The 21,489-nt window shown below is 34.3% G+C and overlaps 1 protein-coding gene across 6 annotated transcripts in view; it reads left to right on the top strand.

Annotated features, from left to right (window-relative positions):
- The window catches only part of LOC119634457 (extracellular serine/threonine protein CG31145), a 41,730-nt gene extending 20,622 nt beyond the window's left edge, over window positions 1-21,108 (top strand). Inside the window, exons 2-15 of one of the 6 annotated variants that reach the window (XM_038028668.1) lie at window positions 1,858-1,951; window positions 4,037-4,138; window positions 4,201-4,287; window positions 5,249-7,024; window positions 8,933-9,916; window positions 10,976-11,281; window positions 13,804-13,928; window positions 15,512-15,590; window positions 17,650-17,742; window positions 17,824-18,067; window positions 19,298-19,378; window positions 19,609-19,721; window positions 20,251-20,391; window positions 20,460-20,658. In XM_038028668.1, coding sequence (XP_037884596.1) covers window positions 5,589-7,024; window positions 8,933-9,916; window positions 10,976-11,281; window positions 13,804-13,928; window positions 15,512-15,590; window positions 17,650-17,742; window positions 17,824-18,067; window positions 19,298-19,378; window positions 19,609-19,721; window positions 20,251-20,391; window positions 20,460-20,658 — 3,801 coding nt within the window. In that variant the 5' untranslated portion in view covers window positions 1,858-1,951; window positions 4,037-4,138; window positions 4,201-4,287; window positions 5,249-5,588. Of the gene's footprint in view, window positions 1-1,857; window positions 1,952-4,036; window positions 4,288-5,248; window positions 7,025-8,932; window positions 9,917-10,975; window positions 11,282-13,803; window positions 13,929-15,511; window positions 15,591-17,649; window positions 17,743-17,823; window positions 18,068-19,297; window positions 19,379-19,608; window positions 19,722-20,250; window positions 20,392-20,459 lie in introns of all 6 variants that reach the window. The other 5 variants (XM_038028672.1, XM_038028670.1, XM_038028667.1 and 2 more) reach the window with 5 other exon arrangements.
- Window positions 21,109-21,489: the final 381 nt, after the last annotated feature.

Below are 21,489 nucleotides of genomic sequence, written 5' to 3'. Positions count from 1 at the left end.
TCAATTGAACAGCGTTTGACAACACCCTCCTGTGAGTGTTATTAATAGATTCTCCTTTTAATCGATATATTCGTGACGCTTAAACAACGTGTTGCACTCAGCATACTACTGGCGACAGCGGGCGTTAAAGTGTTATTACAAATAATACATTGTTAGTAATCGCGTACAGTTTATTCGTCTTATTTGTTTTACGACCTGGGCTCTTAAAACATGAATTCTGCAATTGTTTCGTTATTTTGTTTTCAAACGTTTTATGTTAATTTGTATTTAATTTCTTTATTGCATGTTGTGAACGCGAGAGTTTTTTATATCATTTTTGTACCGTAAATGTGAGACACAATATTGGCCTATAAACTTTTGGTGGAAGGAGAGTTCTCGCTCACTAATCAATCCCATGCCATGTTGGGCATGAGAATGAGTTGAATGAATGTCTTACTAAACTTTTGTTCTTTTCAGAATATCTCTAAATTTACAAGTTTTTTCTTGTTGTTTTTGTGTACGGATAAATAATTCACAATGTGAGTGTGCATATGTTAGATGCTTTGCTTTGATCAAATTCTTCCGATCTCAATTGTCTATCGACAAGCTAAACTCATTTCTGCGAGTTTATCTTTCAGCCTTAGATGTGAAGTCTTTCAGAATTAGAACGCCCAAGGAAAAATGGATAGAAAGGGGCGAGAGCCTGGCACAGAATACACTTTAGGAGAAGTTAAATATGGATTGAGTACAAGTTCCATATTTTCATGTTCCATGATTTGCAAGAAGAATCTATAGTTCCGGAATTGGCATTTATTTCTACAGATTATTTTTGTTTCCTTCTAGGCAACGTTGAGAAAGTCTTTAAAAGTTTTCGATGCTACTCTTGATTACACGATTTTTATATGTCGATGTCGATGTCGATGTCGATATAATGCGCAATAAACGAACATTGATTTTGCAAGTTTTCCTACAAACTAATGAATTTGCTGAGCAATGAGGTAAAGCAATAAAAAAAATTTAGTTACGCAATAGTAAAGCTCAGTGGTATCTAAAACAATAGTTTAGCGGCACGAAGGGTCATGTAAAAATTGAAATTAAACGAACTGAAAACAAAGAAAGAAATAAATTAAGTTATCAGCTATCGTGATTAGATTAAAGATAGAGTAACATCATCGACATCATAGCACTTAATGGAGAAATAGCAATTCTAATTCCATTACCGAACTAATATGAATGGAGGAATGAAGAGAGAGGAAGTTGATTACAATCAAGCGTTGATGTTGCATCTATTGTAAAATTTTTATAATTTTGATACGCTTTGCAAGACCAGTACAGTACGTTAATCAAACTGAGAAGCATTTGTGGCCTTACGAGAGAAGAGAAAATGCAGAACGCCTTTCCCGAAGCGTCGGGCAAAGGTCTCTGATTATCAACTATTCGATGAACTCATCATATCTTCTTTCTTTATTACTTTTCTCTCTTCACGGAACTCAGAGTCTCGTAGACATAATATTATAGTTATTAATAGAGCTCTATGTAGCCAGCGGAGAAAAAGAAAGAAAAGGTACGTAATTATGATTTGTAAAATTTTAAATTGCTATTGCTACCGTTTGCTTGCTTGCTTAGGGTTTTGATTACAGTTATATGAATTGTTTTCCACGATACTTTCTACCTACGAGGTTTATGATGTTGTTACACATTGATTACAGTTTCTGTACATTGTACGTATAATCAATAAAGTGATTTTTACTGCATGACACACCATGACTATCTGTTTTCATTGAAAATAACTGCATAACAATGGATGATATTTAGTTTTCATTTCACTTTCCCAACATATCGCAAATAGTAAATAAATAGATATTTTTGTGATTTCAGAAACTCTCTTAAACTGTGACCAAAAAACTTAAACTGTAATTTAAAACGAATGAAGCCTAAAAAATTTGTTCATGTAAACAACGGAATAAAAAAGGTAAATGAAGGAATGAAAACATTTTTTCTCTAAATTACATCTTAAACAAACGAGCCTTTAAATCCAATTCAATTTTTATGATATGACGCAGTATGCGTTGATTTGGTCGCGCAGTAAACTTTATTCTACTTATACCTATGTAGACTGATGCCAGGCATCCAAGTCTAGAGTTCGTTTAAGAAGTGCAGTTCTCAGACCCCCCACAAGTATATGATAGCGATGTAAAAGATATCTATGGCTGCTACGAATTTTTCAAATTTTCGATCATTTCCGTTTTCATCGGTTTTGTGAAACAAGAAAGCATTCTGTTAATCGTGGCCATCTTACAACAAAGATGAAAAGATTTTAGATTGATTTTGTACATAAAAGTGTTTATGTTCTCTTCAGAGTTAAAATAAAGTTAAAATTTTTGTCGATCCGTTACGTGTAAAAATGAAAATAGGAATAAAAGATAAGTAGTTCTTTGTGTTATAAACAGCTAATCCATAGATGTTACAAGATATTGTGATATTGGAGTAAACGATCGACTTCTGATTAAGTCCGTTAGTGTTAGCAATTCGAACTCCAATGGTTGGCTGCAACGAGTCATATAATTTTGGAAAATTGATTCTCTAAATTCATTATGTCTCGCGTATTCATGCAAAATATATTTTGTATGTGTTCTTTGGGGAGACGGAGAACGTTTCCCTCCGGTGGTGAGCAATAAAATCGAGGGGAAAGTACTTTGTGTTATTGTGTGTGTTTATTATAAGACCGCAACGTTAGTACAACTTCTCGCTTAATCGAGCTCTGCTAATTAAGATGTTTATTTTGTTTTGCTTATTAAGACGTTTCCTCAACTACGTCAAGTGCAGTCTCATCATCCAATTTCGTATTTGGTCGTGTTTACGCTTATACATCTCTCTTTAATATACAACATCCGTAAATATGTACAAAATGATTGAATAAATGAATTCGTTATTTTGCCCCTAACTAGCAAGTGTTTAAGCAACTCACACGCTTCATGGAGTTCCACTTGCCCCTCAACTGTGCTATCGCATGTAAAAAATTATAAACTATTAATGCGCAAAAATTATACTTATAAAGAGCGCAAGTATTTGTGTACTCAAGTTACTTTATTATGACTAGCAGAAAAATGAAAAAATAGGAATCCATAGAGTGAGTATTCATCATTGTTAGCGTACTAATCATATATAATTTAGGCTTTGCATCTACCACATAATTTTGATCAAAGACATGCAATCCTTGCGCAAGTATTGACGAGATTCTTAGATTTAAAATCTTTTCCGAAATCTTTTCCAGACATATATACTGTTTAGATTACTGACACTTTTGGAAGATAGAAGGCATTCACGCAGAAAAGTAACTGGATATCAGCGATGAGGATGTTTTCGCTTCGATGAGTTGCCGACGTAAAAAGGAAAAGACAGAAATTTGTTAGGCGGTAATCAAACTATTCCAGAGCAAACCTTTCACTCTAGGACGATAATATTCTGGATTAAGATGGATTAAGAGTAGGAATAAAGAAGAATAAGAAGAAGAAAGAATAAATTCTGGGTAAATATCTTTATGTAGATATTGCGATTAAACAATTCAATTAATGGGGTCAAGTAAGGGCAAAGCATCTTCAGCAATGCTCTATCGAGTCCCTTCGACGGGTTTTTGGTGCAGGATCGCAAATGCATCATAATCGTGGATATCAAGAAACTCTTCACAAGCTGCCTTGCTAAATTCTCCAAGTTCCGATCAAAGGATTGCGAGGTGACACGTTGTTGTAGGTAGTCTTGGAAAGTATGCCAGGGATTAGAAATTATTCTTGTGCTTGTTACAACGTGCACTACGAATTTTAAATAAGGGATGCGTTATGAATTTGCGGGGCCAATTAAAAATTAACTGAAAGTTTATTAGCCCAGATGTGTTGTTTGGCTGAATCGTGATTGGACTGATATTGAAATTAAAGAACGCATTCATTTCTTTAAATCTTTGAATGATTAACGGAATATTTCTAGCAAGCTACATATAATACATGCAATATTACACATCTCCTTCAACTAATTTTTCTTTTTCTTGATCTTTCTTTTGTAGTACCTCCCCGCACTTAAGCGCTACTTGCCCCAACCAAGCAAAAATCTATTTCAGCACCTTCTCACGCAAGCTAAGCATAATAGATTGCACAGTGTGAATGAAGTACTGTATTTTTGTTAATGTTGTTGTTGTTTTTGTTATTAATATGGCGCAACTTTACATAGAGAAATCGTATGTGTAAATGTATGCGCCGATTTCTTTAGGTATCCTTACAATTACTTATTGTGAGATATGCTGCAAGTGCAACTAAAGTAAGTAGTTTGGCTTGAGATTCTTTCAAAGACTAAGAAAAAATTAAAAATGTTTGCTGAGCATGTTTTCTTTTTTGATCTGTTGTATCTAACTGATAGAAGCAACTAACTCGCAGGCTATTCTACACTTATTCTCTGTATGTAGAAAACAATTTATGGAAACGCTATTTGAATTTGATGGTAAACAGGGCCAATAGCGAATATATTTGCGGTCTTTCTGAAAAGCCTTGTGGCTATCAAGATAATGATATCGATAACCCGCGTCTATGCGTTTTACAGTTTAGTTTTCTTAGCAAAATCGAGAGTTCAAATTTTCGAATTCTTTTCTTTTACTCTTATCAAATTCATTTCAAAAACCGCTACATGATGGAACATTTGCAGACGTGCAAAGAGGATTTTGAGCTCGTAAATGCCACTCGAGCAAAACGGGAAAGCAAATGTGGCTTAAGCATCGATTCGATACAGTTATTTAAAAACTCTACAGGCGCAAATTCAAAGAACTACAAATACATATATGCTTGTCTGTCCGCAGGGCCATCTGTCCATTGCTATTCCTATATATTTTACTTGTTTCGTTATACAATCAAAACTTGTGGTAGATATTGATCTGAAGTGTAGCACGAATTGGAATCATGTTAACCTAACAGGCGAGGAAGGAAGGATTACGAATTTTTAAACAACGGTAGCGGGTATGCCTAAATTTTTGCTTGCTTTGGAAGTGTAATCAATCTGTTCTTCTAACCTCTTTTTTGGGGAGAATTAATTTTTGGTTTTAATGTTTGTTGTGCGTACTTTAAGTTGCAGCTTTGAAATGTCATTTTGATAATACTACACAACTTTTAAAACAAACAAAAAGATTTGCTTCATTTTTGCTGTTAACGTGATTTAAAATGGAAAGAGAATGCATGGCTAACTCGATGGCGCTGTGTTCAACAATTGATTACTTATTGCAATTTTACAGAAGTGATTTTTCTGACTAACAATAATTGCACTGGCAACCAGTAATATTTTGGCTGAATAATTATGCAGCTAAAAAAGTTAAATTTTAAACTGAAAAACTGTAAAAATTAGGAAAAAAGAATTAAATTTAGGTTAACCGCAATGGTTTGGAAACTTGCGGAAATGACGCAAATTTTACAAATAAAGATACCACAAAAGAGACACAATTGCTACTACAAAGCCAAAAATTGCATGCAATTACAAACAACATGTAAAAATGATGGCAAAGTAAAGGAAAGGAAAATAGCAAAAGAATTTTGGTTAGAAGTTTAAAAAAATCGAAATCTCATTACTTGAGGAAAATGAAGAGGCAGGATATTCCGTATATTGCCGATGATGCAATAGGAATGAAAGAAACAACCCAAGCACAGGCACTGAGCCAAAATAGTGGGCAAAGTGCCAAACGTTGTACAAACGAGTTCCAAATAAAAAGCGAAAATAGAATGAAATTGCGCTACCAGCACAAGTTGGACTCTTCAAGAAATTGGCATATGTATGCTAGAAACGGAAATGTAACAAAGAAGTTACAATTGGCCAAAAGCTTTTTGGGTGCGAATCAATTGGCATTAGAAAGGAATATCAATAGCAATCAGGCCGATAGAAATATTTGCTTAAAATGCAATCAGAATGAAACGCTGGAAATTGAACTTAATGCAGATGATTGCGAAATGTTCAACACTGATGATGTTGTTAGATATCCCAATAACAAGTATGAGCAGCCATTGTACAAAGACGACATTTGTTCAAAGGCAATAAAATCTTTTGCACAATTGCCGGGCAAAGCAAATTGGTTAAGAGAATCTGGAAGCAACTCATGCAACGGGTGCAAAGAGATTGTTCGAATAAAAATTAATGAAGCGCAGACTATTGTTAGCAACACTAACAATAAGAATGTTGTTACTCAACGAAACAACGACTCGAAGAAAGGCAATGTTTATAATGAACAAAGAGAAGCTAATTATAATCGGCAACCACAACATCAGTTGTACGGCAACGATGATGAAGATGGCGCACAACCTACGAACGACCACAATTATCATCGTAATGTAAATGAGAATAATATTGGAAACGAAAATGTTCATAATGACAACGAGGTTTTTGCGCGCGATAAAAACGATGGCGTCCAGAAAAATAGAAATGAAAGAGATAACAATGAAACTGCTTTGTGTAGCGAACCGTTTCATAAGGTAAACATAAATAAAGAACTTTATGGGCAACAAGCACAAGAGTCTTGTTTGGGCGGCAACAGCAATACGAATACAAAGCCATTGAATTCAATAATAAATGTGAAACCAAAGCAGCAACCGACACCCCAACCGCATGAAATTCTAGAAACTCTATCCACCTCAGTAACAACAACTAAAAAAACTTGTAAAAAAAGTGCGGCACAACTGATGAAAGCTCAATTGAATTCACATATCAAGCATTTGCCTTCAGTTGCTTACGCCGCCCATCCTAACTCTTCTACAATGGCTATGATGCTAGTATCCACAGAAGTAAGCAACTCAAATTCTGCCGTTGCCAAAATTACCATTGACAAGTACAAAGGTGGCAGAATCAATGATGCCAAGCACTTTCATGAAATTTTACATTTAGAACCACATCAACAGGAGCAGAACTTTCATCAAATATTGGCACTAGAACGAGCATGTAATGGGCTCTATGAAAACCCATCAGTTCGTTGGGAAGATAATGACAGCAATGTTAACAAAGCATGCGATACTTCGTTAGATGAAAGGTAAATGTTTATCACAAGAGCACTTTGTTGTTGCCGCTTATTAAATTTCAGTCACGATATTACACAGTGAACTGCATGGGAGAGAAAAATGATCCCAAAGTATTTTTCGGAATTAATTCATTCACAACATGTATGCAAACATTTTTTTGTAATACGGTTCATAGTGAAAGTGTTAAGTTACACCCACACATACCCCTATTTAAAAATAAATACTTTAAGATCGCTCTGCTCTCAAAGCAGAAGCTTACACAAGTGTTTTTTTTTTTTAAATAAAGAAGCACAACTAACATGAAACCAAACCACAAAGCTTCATATCATCAATGATCTTCGTAAGATTTTAATGCACATATGAGATTTGATAAAATGAGGAAAATCTTCAAGCTAAACTAGTCGCATTCTTAAAACCTGTATTGCTTTGCTATTCACATTTATATTTATTGTTGATCGCTCTGATATCTCGGTGCGGTCGGTATATTGTTTTTGAGTGAAAAGATACCAAAAGAGGCTGCCAAAGTCCATATCCCAGATCTCTTGTTCAAGCTTAAATTTCAAATTAAAGTTGAGTCTGCTTACTGAAAATGGGCTATAATTCATAATCCACTTGTTGCGCCACCTTTTCAGCCTACCAACCAATCTTCTCTTTATATTTTATTAAACAATTCTGTAACTTATTCATTTGCAGAGGTCTTACAAAGTCCGCCCGTCCTTTTCGCGCCTTTAATTAGAAAAGCAGAAATCTGAAATTGCATGTATGTGTATTTTTAGATGATAGGCACAGGTTTCAAGGTACTGTAACTCCAAACAAGTCACAGAAATTGATTTAAATTCGGACCGAAATACTCTCTCTATTAAAAATTCAGCGTGAAAGTTATGCGTATAAGTCATGCGCCCATTGACACGACCACCCTTGCAAGATACCCTAGAGATTTTTTTTTTTCTTTTCGCTATTTGGGCCCGATTTTGATTACAATGAACTACAATTACGTGGAAAAAAAAAATGAAGATTAAACCTAGTGAGCGGAGACTATAACTAATTATCGAAAATTATCGAAAATATGTAGTTTTTGACGTTGATTGTAATATGGAAAAAAAAAGGAGAGATGAGTAATATTTATAACCTCAGTTACGAAATTTGATGCAAAGGCAAGAGATGTGAGCAATAAATCGCATGCGAGTTTTATGAACGCTTATTAGATTTGTTTGGTTAGACGCGCAATTATTTATTTGGTTGTATGTAACGTGAGCGATGTTAATGTTCAGATATTTTATGGCCAAAACAAGGCTTAAAGAAGTAGTGCATCGAAGGCAAGAAGATTTTATTTTCGTAACGGCGTATTCCGCTAGGATGCATGAAAAATTTAAACCTAGAATTGGTCAACCTTTGTTGGCCGCTATTTATCTGAATTTAGAAGGAGCATTACGAATGAATATTTCGCGATTGTACACCTACGTAATGTTTATTTGCAAAATATTATATTGAAGTGTGGAATGATATCAAATGTTAGATGCTAAGTGACTCGACCGATAAAAAATATTATGGTTTCAAAAAAGAGAGCAAAATAAAAGGAAAATCATTGTGGGTAAGCGTTGCAGCAGCATGATATGGACACGGCGCAGTAAAGTTTTTGCTTCCCAAGTTATGCAGAGGCAGTCACTCATAAGACGCTGTGGATGAAATGACAGCCCATGACTTCTCCAATAAATAAATAGATTTTAACATTAATTAGTTTTTTTTGATTTCTTTTGCAATTTTGAGGTTTAAGCTTCATTCCGTTCAGGGAATTTATTATGCGTTTTTCTAGTTAATAACAAGTTTATGTATATTCATAGCAATTGATAAAAATGTAGAAGTAAACATGGATAGACCTCGAACAAAGTAATATTGGATTTATTTCTTCTATATTTCAGTGCAATAATAAATAATTGGCAAAACAGTTTTGCTGATTACAATGGAAATACAATAGCAACGACGACTAATGAATTAGCCGAACGTTTAAAGAAATTCCGTCTCAAGCAACAACGACAACAACAGCAAAACTCATACGGCGACGAAAGCTTATCGCTACATTCATTAGCAGCGCTCAGCAGCAGCAGCAAAAATTATATAAAAACTGATTTGAAATCACAAGCACAACAAAACCGATTAGCTGAAAGGTCATATCCATTGGACGCGGTATCAGCGGAACCAAGAACCAAAAAACAGCAAAAAACCATTCAACAAGAATCTAAAAGAAATGGATTAAGAAATCTTAAAGATAATGACGGACAAAAAATCAACAGCAACAACGCCAACAACAATTACATTGTTAAACAATTAAGGTTCCTAAACACTGAGCAATCGCAACGCAACGAACTAGATTTAATCCCAACCCTAAATACCAAAGTGAAAAAGGTCGTTGTCCGAAGACGTGTCATAAAGAAGTTAAAAACCCAGAAACGCAAGCAAGAATCGGAATCTGTCGAAGACACCAAAGATTCAGTTGGAAAATTCGAGTTTTGGTTCGGGCATTTGCTAAAAAGAATTAATTTAAAGCAATTTTGTAACAAAAATGCAAAGTTAGCCACGGCCTTAATTACTTCAGCACAGAAATCAGGTACTACTTTGGGCATTCCAAGAATTGATAAAATACCACCGATTATCAACATCATGGGTATGTTGAGAACTATGAAATTGAAAGAACGTTTGGCAATCAGTTTAGGCGCTACGCTGATCTTGCTAACGTTACTGCTTGTGGTCGATGTACAAATGGATTTCGGTGTTACGAATCGCCATTTAATGCCAACTCAGCACACGCAGCACACTCAGCATCAGCGGGTACGCTACGTAGACGATCCAAATGGCGGTGCTGTCGGCTTTTTCAAAGATTTCAAACGAAAGTTCCTTCAAAAGAGGTACGATTTACTAAAGTATATATAAACAGAAATGTTATTCCCCCACGAACAGTGGGAGTCGGAGTTTTCTGCTCATCATTCTGCTTCGTTCCGTTTGCATTGGACGACTGGATTACTCAGAATTTTCTGTCTGTGTGCCTTTGAATGGGGAAAGACCAACTGTCGAAAAGTTTGCAAAATCAATTCAATAGCATAGTAAACTAACACTAAAGGCGGCACATGACGAGCAATCGCAAATGAAGGCCGGATCGACGTAGCTATAAATACATTTTTGTGATAGCAACGATAAGTCTTTGTTTGCCTTGAAATGCATTGGGACAAGTCCGTCTTCAGTCAAAGTTCTTGATGCCAGATATTTAACGGAAATATTGCGGCATGCTTTGTTAGTAATTCTTGCAATCGTGTTTTGGTGAGAACAGGGTGTCTAAAGACTTAACAATACCTTCCTCATTGTCTCCATTCTATAGTAAATATACGAAATCGCTTTCAATTTTACTAATAATTGACTGAGTACAATTAGCGTAACTAAGGCAAACAGTGACTTGTAGCCCTTATATCGTATTGGTTGCAAATGAAAGTACATCATACATTAGCTGAGTCGTATATAGTGTGACTTTCATAATTATTAAAGGGATTAGTAGTTGAGGAAGTGAAACTGAATTGAAAAAAGCAGAAAAACTTGTAAGAGGAACCATAGAAAACAGATAACGTGCGGCGTAAACGTGCAAAAGAAAGAAAATGCACTTGACTTTTGGCTGAGATACAAATTAATTTCCCAGCGACAATCACTTACGGGTGAAGCGAATAAATCTGAGGGTATGGCAATCAAAAACGGTGATGAGGCTTAAGTTAGAAATTTATTTGTACAGTCATGTGCATTATGTTTGTCACAACTGAACTGTAAACATTTAAATTAGTTTACTAACTTACCGGCTGTTACTTGTTTTCATTAGTTCGCGTGTTTTCGATTACATTACGTTTACAATATACTTACATCAAACGGTTTTTTTTTAGTCAAGAAATCGCAAGCAGTTTACTCATTATTTGGTTTTTTCTCAGTAATTCTTCCGGCTCCAAAGAAACATCCACCCCTTACACAACGCAAGGCAGACCTGGGAGTGTCGGCAGTCAAAGCGGTGGGGGCGGAGTCGTAAGTTCGGGTTTACAAGAAGCGGACTCAGATGTCAAACAATCGTTATTGAGCACTAAGAGACCCACAATTCGGGATCGTTTCGATGATCTGGAACACATACTTTCGGATGGCAATGCATCTCAGCAATACGATCATGTCATAGTCGACAGCAGCGAAGAAGAGAACAGTGGGAGTAATCCTACTTTAGGTGACCTGATGCATGTAAAACCAAAGTAAGTAAACTGAATATTTATTTATTAATAGTGATAGTGAAATTTTTCTAACCGATCGTTACGAATGCCGTTTTCATGCGATTGCTAGACGACTTTATTTAATAAAAACTCCAACACTTATGTACCAAGTTTGCGCTCAAACTTTTACTTGCAAAAAAATTTTGCAAATAAAAATTATTCCTCATACTATTATCCCAGCCCTCATCATTCACTCATTATTTTTGAAAACACGAAAAGTGCAAAAGCTCTCTTAGCGGATACGTATATGAATTAATTTATTTTATTTTACCGCAGTAACGCTTGTAAACGTCATCTTTTTTGCTGAAAAACCCTCTTATGCGTGCATAAAACCATTTTACTTTGGTTGTGTGGTGTGCAGTAATAATAATAAGAAGAAGTTATAAGACTGCAATCAGCAGATTTTAATAAGTCTGTCACAACTTTGCTTACAAAGTGCAAAGTAGATAAATTTAACGACATGAATATGTAACGCAACTCAATTACATACATTCGTATATCCTACACGCACGCGGTTGTTCTTACAACTACAACAAGTTAAAAAGTTACTAGCTGAGGTGTACCTTGATAAATAAATATGTGAAAAGTGGGCATCGATTGGGAGAATGCCTTGTAACATTGGCCATGGCCAACATTTCTCCCTATATGTTCATATCTAATACAAATTTATTGAAATTGTTGGTAAAATGAAACATTAGAATATATTTTTCGAAACTGCTTTGATTTTTCTTCAACTACGGTAGTCATGTTAGTTAGGAAATTATCTTTACTTTGCAACTTTATCGATGCAATATAGTTGAGAGTCCGCTAGCTCAATCCCTACGGCATAGCCGGCAATTGAAAGAGCGGACGGAAACACATAAATGATCTTTTCATATCTGTGTATGGAATGTATAGTTGAAAATTGCAAAATTAGTAATACACGTACGCTGAGAGGGCGGATATATAAATAATGAAAGTCAACAAAAGACACTTATTCCGCATCATTTTTAACAAAAAAAAAAAAAAAAAGAGAAAGGCATTACTTTGGATATATGCGGAAAGTGTCTAATTAGATGTTTGTAAAGATAAGTATATTAGAATAAAGTGCTGGTTAGAGGTTCTACTGAATAAACAATAACGAAAAAAATAATAACTTCAGCGGCATATTTCTATTTTAAACTGTCTTAGAGTTCGCCTACCAGTCGCCTAAAACAATGTAGCAAAGTTCAAAAAGTTGTTATTTTCTTGCGCTTCGAAAGTCTGGCCGTATGAGAACTTGACTATTTCAATAGCCTTATTATGATATTTTGCTTCTTCATGGTACATTCACTTGATTACAGTTAATTTTCTGTAGCATGACAAGTCGTTAACCAAAGTTCTATTTATAAATATTTGTTGATGTTTTCTCTTCTTTTCTCTTTTACAAACGAAGGAAAATCGTAGAAAGATTTAACGCTAAAGCAATTTTCTGATAAAAGAAAAATATTTATCGAGTTAATCGTTCCTCCCTTACATTCTTTCATATATGTACTTTTCATGGTTAGTCAGACGCAATTTTGCGCTTTCCTCCATAAACGATTTTCAAGCTTATTACGAGATTCATAGCTACGTATTCCAGCGTGGTATTCCATGTAAACACAAGTGAAAATTCCAATTTGCCGGACTATTTACTGTTCCTTAAGTAGCTGGATAGATTTCGAAGGGCTAAAAAGTACCTTATCTTCCCTAAATTTTTTTTGAAATATACATAACGAAAGAATCATTTCATCTCAAGCTTCAAGCATACAAAAAATCAATATTTGAACAATATTTTACAAGTTTTCCATTGAAAGTCTTGTCATTGAAGCGTGGCTCTCGCCGACTTTTTAGATAGAGCATCCGCGCGATTGTCGCCTAACAATAGAGTTAGTTATGAGAAAAAATCGATTAAGGTTCAAAGTAATAGGACTAGACAAAGCGGGAGGAGTAGTGGTAGAAATAGTAAGAGTTTCCAAGACACTTCCCCTTGACCGAGTGACTTAAAACTTTGGGAAAGTATTCTTGAAATGTTTTCTCACAAAAATTGCTTTGGGGATTGCTTTGGGATTCCAGAAGCCGCACCACCAGTACTTTAAAAGTTAACGAATATTTCTGTTTTTCTGTTTCTCAACAGCTGAAAGCTAAAAAGACATCCGCCATCTGCAATTGGCGAGAGAGCGAGGTATTTATCAAAGTAAAAGAGTAGTAACTTCAAATTTATACCTTATGTTGGAAATTTCGCAGAAGATATACATTCCTCTAGTGCTTGAAAGACCTTTTGAGAAAATATTTTTCAAATAGTAAAATTTCTTCCTCACGTTTCCCGTAGTTTATAGCATCTATTAAGCGCTTTAAAAGAAATTCACAACGTTTTTGAAAGAATTGAAAGATGAGTGAAATGGGAAGAAAGCAAGGCGCAGGAATCTAATTTCAAATAAGCTCGTTTATCTCCTTGATATATGTTTATATTCAATTTTTAATTATTTATCTTTCGATCGTTTTAGAAAAAACGCTACCAATTTGGAAAAATTTCAATTGAAGATCTCTAAAAGAGAATTATACGCCGAGAATGAGCCGTTGGTGGAAGCAGTTTTAAAAGACATGATTACTTTATCCATCTTACACGTAGGTAAGCGATTCAACCTACATTACACAAATAAAAAATGTAACGTAACCGTATGCAACTTGAATGCTTGCTTACGTCTGTTCTTCTTTTATTTTCGGTAGTAAAATATTTTCAAAACTTTTCATCAATTTATTTTATTTTTTAATGAGTTATTTCACCTGCACTTAAGTATTCGTTCTGCTTATTATAACAGAATTTTTTATGTTTTACTTTATCAACAACACTTATGCATATACGCACGCATTTACAAACGCACTTTATACATATAAGTAAACTTTATATATATAAGTAGACTACGCAATTTTTTATCTAACTTATATCAGCAATAAAATAACAAGAAAATGCTTACTGCCCTGCCCCCCTTTGTACACCTATCACCCGTTCTCCACTCTATCCCACATATTTATACATTTATGTAAAAGTTTCCTCTTGAGGTAAACTTATGAAATATATAAGAACTTTTTCTTATTTGAACAATTGGCTGGAAGTGCTTATGAATGCATGCATGCAAGTCTTAGCAGCCAGTAATGTCAAAAGCAGTGAAAGTTAGGTCGCATTTGTTTAAAGTTTAGTCATTTCTTAAACAAATTAAGACTTTTTTGGTTAGTGTGTGTCTCTATTAACTTATTTATCAATGCATCAGCTAATGTCGAATCGCGGGACACCACTGCCCCTTTCAATGGTAACAACAGAGAATGGAAAGTAAAATGTATATGAACGTATCCAAGATCTCTTGGCTGATTTCAGTGAGTAATTAACCAAACGAATATTGTCGTTGCCTGTGCATTGCAAGCGAAAGGCGTCAATAGTCAAAGTCTTTGGCAGATTTTTTCCATTCACGTTCCCTTAGATCAATTTTTTTTGTTTGCACTTAGTAACAACAACGCTCCGTTTCATTTGCTCGCTTATGCGGTATTTGAAAATGCATTCGAAAGAACTCTTAAATTTGAGTGATATAAGCAAGAGTGAGGACGGAGCTAAAGAATAGCTCATAAAATAATTCTCTCTATTGGAGATAAGTATTTAAAATTCGACTTCAAGCTATATATAGAAAGTAAATTTTAATAAAATTTATATAAACGTTAATTTCCATTAAAAAGTTCACTTCCTATCTCCGTAGTTGCATACTTACAAACATACGTGATATTTATATGAAAAAGTTTTCTTTGCCTTTAACCACAAACCATGAACATTACTTAGATCTGCATAGTAGTAGAGCTAACACATATTCGTATGTGCATAAGCGTACAACTTTGTCCAACTAAAGAACTAATTATTGTTCTGATTAGAAAGTAATGAGCATTAAACATCATTCTGGTAGAAGAAAGTTTTAACTTAATGAACATTTCGTTATGAATTGGATATCTCCTTCAAGAGAAATGAACTAATCACATCATTCTGTTATGAGAACTTTCAAGGAAATTAATGAAAATTGATATTAAATTTGTAAGAATATTCTTTTTTCCAAATTATTGCAGATTATTTCTACTAAAAATGTCAATTGATTGTACTTTGTCTACATTTCAGCCATAGACTAATTTATTATTGAATTTGTGCTGTAATTTTATTTCCTCTCCCTTTGACAGCTCAAAAGGAAGGCGGCACGCAGTTTAAACTACTGGTTGAATATCCAAATGATATCAAAGCTTTAATGAAACCAATGAGGTAAGTAGTCCTTCCATAACTCATATATATATATCTAATCGATATATATCGTCTGATATGTTGTATCTGCATAGGTACGGAAGTTACGTGGGGAAGCATAAAAGAAAGGAAATTTTATTTAAATTTTAATTCATTATTTTCACTGGAGTTTTTCATGCATAAAGCAGCAATTTTCATTTACTCTAATTAGGAAAAATGCATCCGACTGAGCTTACGTGCAGATGAGTAAAAAACTGTAAAGATTAAATAACAGAAAGTCGTGTAATGAAAACAACGTGCGTTTGTGCATACTACAGCATACACTTATGTGCATGCAAATAAATGTGCATAGACACACATGCCGTTAAACATTAGTTTAATTAAATTAAGTGGACTAACTATCTAACCGTCACGTATTTTGCATACGAGAAAAATTTATATTCGACTTAGGCCGAATCTGTCAACATTCGCGACTTTTGCTTGCTTTCTGGTAAATGGATTTTAAACTTAACGAAAATGTGTTTTATTAGTGAAGTGCGTGAGTACAGTACATGCAATGTTTTATGTAACCCTGGCCTTCTAGTCCAACACTGTAGCGTAACGATATGCGACGTCGTTGCTGCTCACACACGGATATGTTGCTTTATCTAGTCCATGGCAAATCATCAGTAATCATGTACTCTAGAATTAATTTTGAATCAGAAAAGTTGATTTTTGGGATACGTATTTCTAAGAACAAAACAACAGCTAAACAATTGACAAACACCTGCTAATAAATTGGAATCTCGGAATAACATATTTTCACTTACGAGTGGGCGAAACGTGTCCAAATTGGAGGATAAATTTCTATCGTAGCAATTCAAGTTGCGAAGGGGGACAAGGACGGCTCATGACGCTGTTTGAAAAAGTCGTCCAATGAAGCATTCCTGGTAAGGGCTTGAGTGTGTGCATGAAGTTATTCCGAAATTATCTGAACTTGAGGTAAACAAAAGGGGATATAGTGAAAACAATGATTTTATCCCGCAGTTCATTTATACGCAGGTTTTTTTTCAATGTGAATTTCCTTTGATCATTTGAACTTTTGTATGAATCAATTTGAAATGAATGAACTTTTTTTCACTTAAAAAGGATAATTCTACAAACTTTTCAATTGGCCTACTGTATATATAGCAATATAAATAACACGACCATACAATCAGCAAATAAATCGTGTTGTGTACTTAAACTATTGCAAGGATATGAAAAGATTCCTACCATTGCTGTTGTGTGTGAGCACCAACTAATAGTTGGTGGGTAATTTGTTGGAATCGTTATTAATGGAGATGTTCAACGCATTGACAAGTGTTTAACGATTTGCGGTCGTGGCAATAGTGAAAACCATGTGATATATATGCCCATAAAATCATTCATTAAGAGCGCCCGACTACTCTTCAAAGTGGTTATGTTTCAACAAACAACGGAATGAATTTTCTTTTTTGGAAATTTAAATTTTTCTTTTTTTCTTAAATAGCGAAAGTGTTGGTACTCGTGGGGCTTATGCTCGCAATTCTGGTTATAGAGAGGTCTTCGCTACCTCCTCGCTCCTCGCTTCGCTGTATTCCATTCAGTGCGATATTTCCGGTATTGTGTCGTATTCCGATGTAATTGTTCACTATGTCACTAATAATTTATAAACAGCTTTTACTTCATAAGTGCCTTTCAATGACCACGCATTATTATTATATTGCTGTAATTGCGAAACTATGCGTTTTGCTTTACTCTTGGTATTTAAATATCTTCATATGTCGCCATTATGCTGATGTATGCTATAAAGTAATTTCGTGCTTGCTTGGGTAATCAATTGGGTTACTAATGAAACGTGCAATGCAAATGATTCGAGGCGAAAAAGGTGAAAAGTTTCATAAAAAATTCTTTACAAATCAAGAAATCAAAATTTTAATGGTCGACGATTTTTCCTTGCGTGTATTAGAGAAAGACTTTTTTTTTTTAAAAAAAACTCAAAAAACGCATGTATTTTGTAGAAATAATTTTACAAAAATACATTTCACCCTAAATTTGCTTTTACTTCTTATATTTTTAGATTTCCCAGGGACCAGCAGACTTTACCTAATCATTTCTATTTTACTGATTATGAAAGACATAATGCTGAGATAGCAGCTTTCCATTTAGACAGGTGGGTATATCTTCAAAAAAGTTCGCTGACAACATACCCCGAAATAAGCAGATCATTAAAGTTCTTTCCTATTCCAAGCAGAATATTAGGGTTTCGTCGTGCTATGCCAGTGGCAGGTCGTTTACTAAACATTACCACCGAAATTTATCAAGTAGCGGACGATAGCTTACTGAAAACGTTCTTCATATCGCCAGCGTCTAATTTGTGTTTCCACGGCAAATGTGTATACTACTGTGATACTTCGCATGCTATTTGCGGTAATCCTGACCGGTTGGAAGGATCTTTTGCTGCTTTCCTCCCAACTTTCGAAATGGCCAATCGAAAGGTAAAGTTACCAGAATTTCACCTCTCAACTCTGCAACTTTTTGATTATCCCCCCAACACCCTACTGCACTTATGTGAAGGGCGTTGAATGAGCGGGTAAGGGAACTAAGCTGAAAGGAAAGATAACGAAAAAATTAAATGTTTACAACAAACGGCCGAAAGAGGGTTCGCGTAGCAAAACTCTTGCGTAATAAATTATTGGCTTGAAATGTTTCTCGATTTCTATTTAGACAGTTTTTGTGTCTTTATCAAAACTTCTTCGTTGAAACGCAAGTAAATCACTTAAGGTCGTCACTTGTGACACCCAAACTCACACTGACGTGCAGATTAGTATCTACGTGAAACTAGTGCAAACGTTCTAATTGCCGTGGGGGGAATGTTTCAAATTCTCTTTAACATGGCGATGCGTGAATGTTTATCTGCTTTATCAGTTACAAATTAGTTAAACTTTTTGACAAGAAAATCCACAACAGATGCATAATTTAATTTAATCAAACCTAAAATGGATTTGTGGTCCGACTATTGAAAATATATAAGTCTTTTAAGCTTTTTTTGCTTGCATTTTCATATAACTTTGCACTTGTAAACATCATCAGTATGATTATAACGTATTATTGACAAAACCATTTGAAATTATTTCTATTTTCAAATATGATTCAATAATGAGGCAAGCATTCTGGTACTTAATGTGAAGGCTGAAAAACATTCCTCATTAGTAGAAGTTAGTAGATCAACTTTTAGCCTTCCGATGCTCATTTTAGAGTTCTGCAAATTGAAGGCAAGACTCCATCAATACCGTTATTTTTTTGGAGAGTTGGAAAGTTATTCAATGTTTGCATAGGACTGCACATTGATATTTCCTGCTGCTGTCTGTATATTTGTTGTGAAGTCTTGGCGTAGAAACGAGCTTTGTTTTGTTAAAAAATTCTATTCGAGAATGAAATAACAAAGTTTCTGTGACCAGCTCTCAGTTAACGTATTTTTCCTAACAGAAATATGGGAATCGCCCCGTTTCTGCACGGATTTCACTTATGCAGTAAAATAAAGTATTAAGGAATGAAAACTTCTAGGAAAATACATTAGAGGCAGATGATAAGTACATTGAAAGTGTGTTTGGATCAGCCTTCTTGCATAGCGGAATAAAAATAAAAAATAATTTTTTTAATTGATTAACGCTAACTTAATTATTTTCTTATCTAATTTATTCTCTTTAATATTTTTGTTTATCTAGACTTGGCGCCATCCCTGGCGACGTTCGTATCATAAGCGTAGAAAGGCGCAGTGGGAAACGGACGCAAATTACTGCTCTCTGGTAAGTCATTTAGTTGCATTTAAGAGTAATTTTTCGCTTTTTCTTTTGCGACTCTTATGTAATTGCGGGTAAAGCAAGAGATTAGAAAACAGTTCAAGAAATTAGTAAAATGAAGAAGAAGCTTTGGTTTAGAAATTCGCAGAAATAAACCACACTTTAAATACAATTAATGAACGAATGAACTACGACTTGTTGTAAAATATTCCTTTCAAGTATTCGTCTATTTCCAGGTTCGCGATATACCGCCGTACGATGAAGGTCGTCGACTCCTGGATTTAATGGATATGTCTGTTTTTGATTTTCTTACCGGAAATATGGATCGGCATCATTATGAAACTTTCAAGTAAGCAAACGTGTATTGTCTTCCCTTTCAAAAGCAAAAACTCTGAACCTCTTCCCATTATTTACAAATTACGAAAATTCATAGTATATTTTAGAGGCAAACATTTTTGATAATGGCAATGGTTACGAAAGATTGTGTGAATGGATATGCTTTGGTTTCTTAGTTTTGTAATTAATGCCGTGCGTGCACATACTTTGTATTTGGTCAAAACGTTAGTCCCTCCAATCGCCAGTTTCATGTGCAAAGGTCGAAACACACTTTAGTATGAAATGTTGCGAAGTTTGTCATCTGCTTTCTTGCCTTATATGTGTATGTCGATCTTACGTTTACTTTCAAAACATGTTTACTAATGGGCGGGGTGGCTCGACAAAATATGAATTATATACGGCAGGTGTTGCCTTGTAATCATATGCTCATATCACACCCCTCATATCACATCCCTTTAGCGAACTCTCACGAACGATTTATATGGTAATGGAAACGAACCTAATTAGATAAAATATTTCTCGTTTTCTCTTTTATTAAACAGAATTTATGGCAATAACACTTTCACTTTGCATTTGGATCATGGCAGAGGATTTGGAAAACCTTTTCATGATGAATTAACGATATTGGCGCCAATGCTGCAGTGCTGTATGTTAAGAAAAAGAACCGTAAGGAAGTTACTAGAGTAAGTATTGTCTAAGTGAAACTCGATTAAAACTCCGGAAATTCTACTTCATATCCTATCTGAAACAGTTTACATAATGGTCCGAAATTATTGTCGGAATTATTACGTGAATCTATGCGGACGGATCCTGTGAGTCCAGTACTGTGGGAACCTCATTTCGAAGCTTTGGATCGCAGATTAGCTATCATACTACAGGGTATACGGGATTGCGTTAAAAAGAATCCTCCCGAAGGACTAGACAATTCCGAAGACAATGTATCATCATAGCGCTTAAGAATGTTAGTGATTTAAAGCAATTTAGTGAATTACATAGTATGTAGGATATATTTGTTTTTATTATGAAGTTTATGTTTAGCAATTGATTTGAATTACACAGAATTACTAAGAAGAGAAATGAAAGTTACTGATAATAGAAAATATGAAAAAATATTTCTTTTAGTTTAGTAAATGTTGCTTAGACTAGTTTTTCTTAATAAGTGGGTTCTAATATGTATATGTAGTGAGGGAGGGATAGTTTATCCTCACATAAATGTTTAATAGAAAAAAATTTATAACATCGTATCTAAGTAAGGTTGAAAAAATCACAAAAGGGATTGCAAATCGAAACATTTGTTATTCTTATTAAAATACAGTATATCATCAGTACCTTAATTTCTTATATCTATTTTAATCAGAGATCCTATATATTTTGGCAGCTAAGAATTTCCAAAAAAAAAAGAAAAGAAAAAAAAGAAAACAAACAAATAAAAATATCATAATTTATTATTGAAATTTTCCAAAAAAAAAAAAATTAAATGAAATAAGCAAAAAAATTCAACGCCGAGACACCAAGTGTTAAAGCTTTTTATATGTATATGAAGAGAATATTAAGAGGAAATTTAAGATAAAAGACTACTATTATATTAAATATAATTATTTGTTGAATTATATAAATATGACTTTATCTCGATACACTTTTATTTAAAAGACGTCATTTTTGTTTTCTTTAATTGTTTTTTTAAAATCATTTGTTATCATCGTAAAACTTATAAGAAAACAAAAGATATAATAATAACAAGAAATACCAAAGAATGATTCAAATTTCACTTCTAACACCGT

The sequence above is a fragment of the Glossina fuscipes genome, unplaced genomic scaffold (assembly GCF_014805625.2).
Source record: "Glossina fuscipes isolate IAEA_lab_2018 unplaced genomic scaffold, Yale_Gfus_2 3, whole genome shotgun sequence".
NCBI classification, from domain to species: Eukaryota; Metazoa; Arthropoda; class Insecta; order Diptera; family Glossinidae; genus Glossina; species Glossina fuscipes.
Note: the sequence above shows the minus strand (reverse complement) of the source record. Positions and strands in the feature narration are given on the sequence as shown.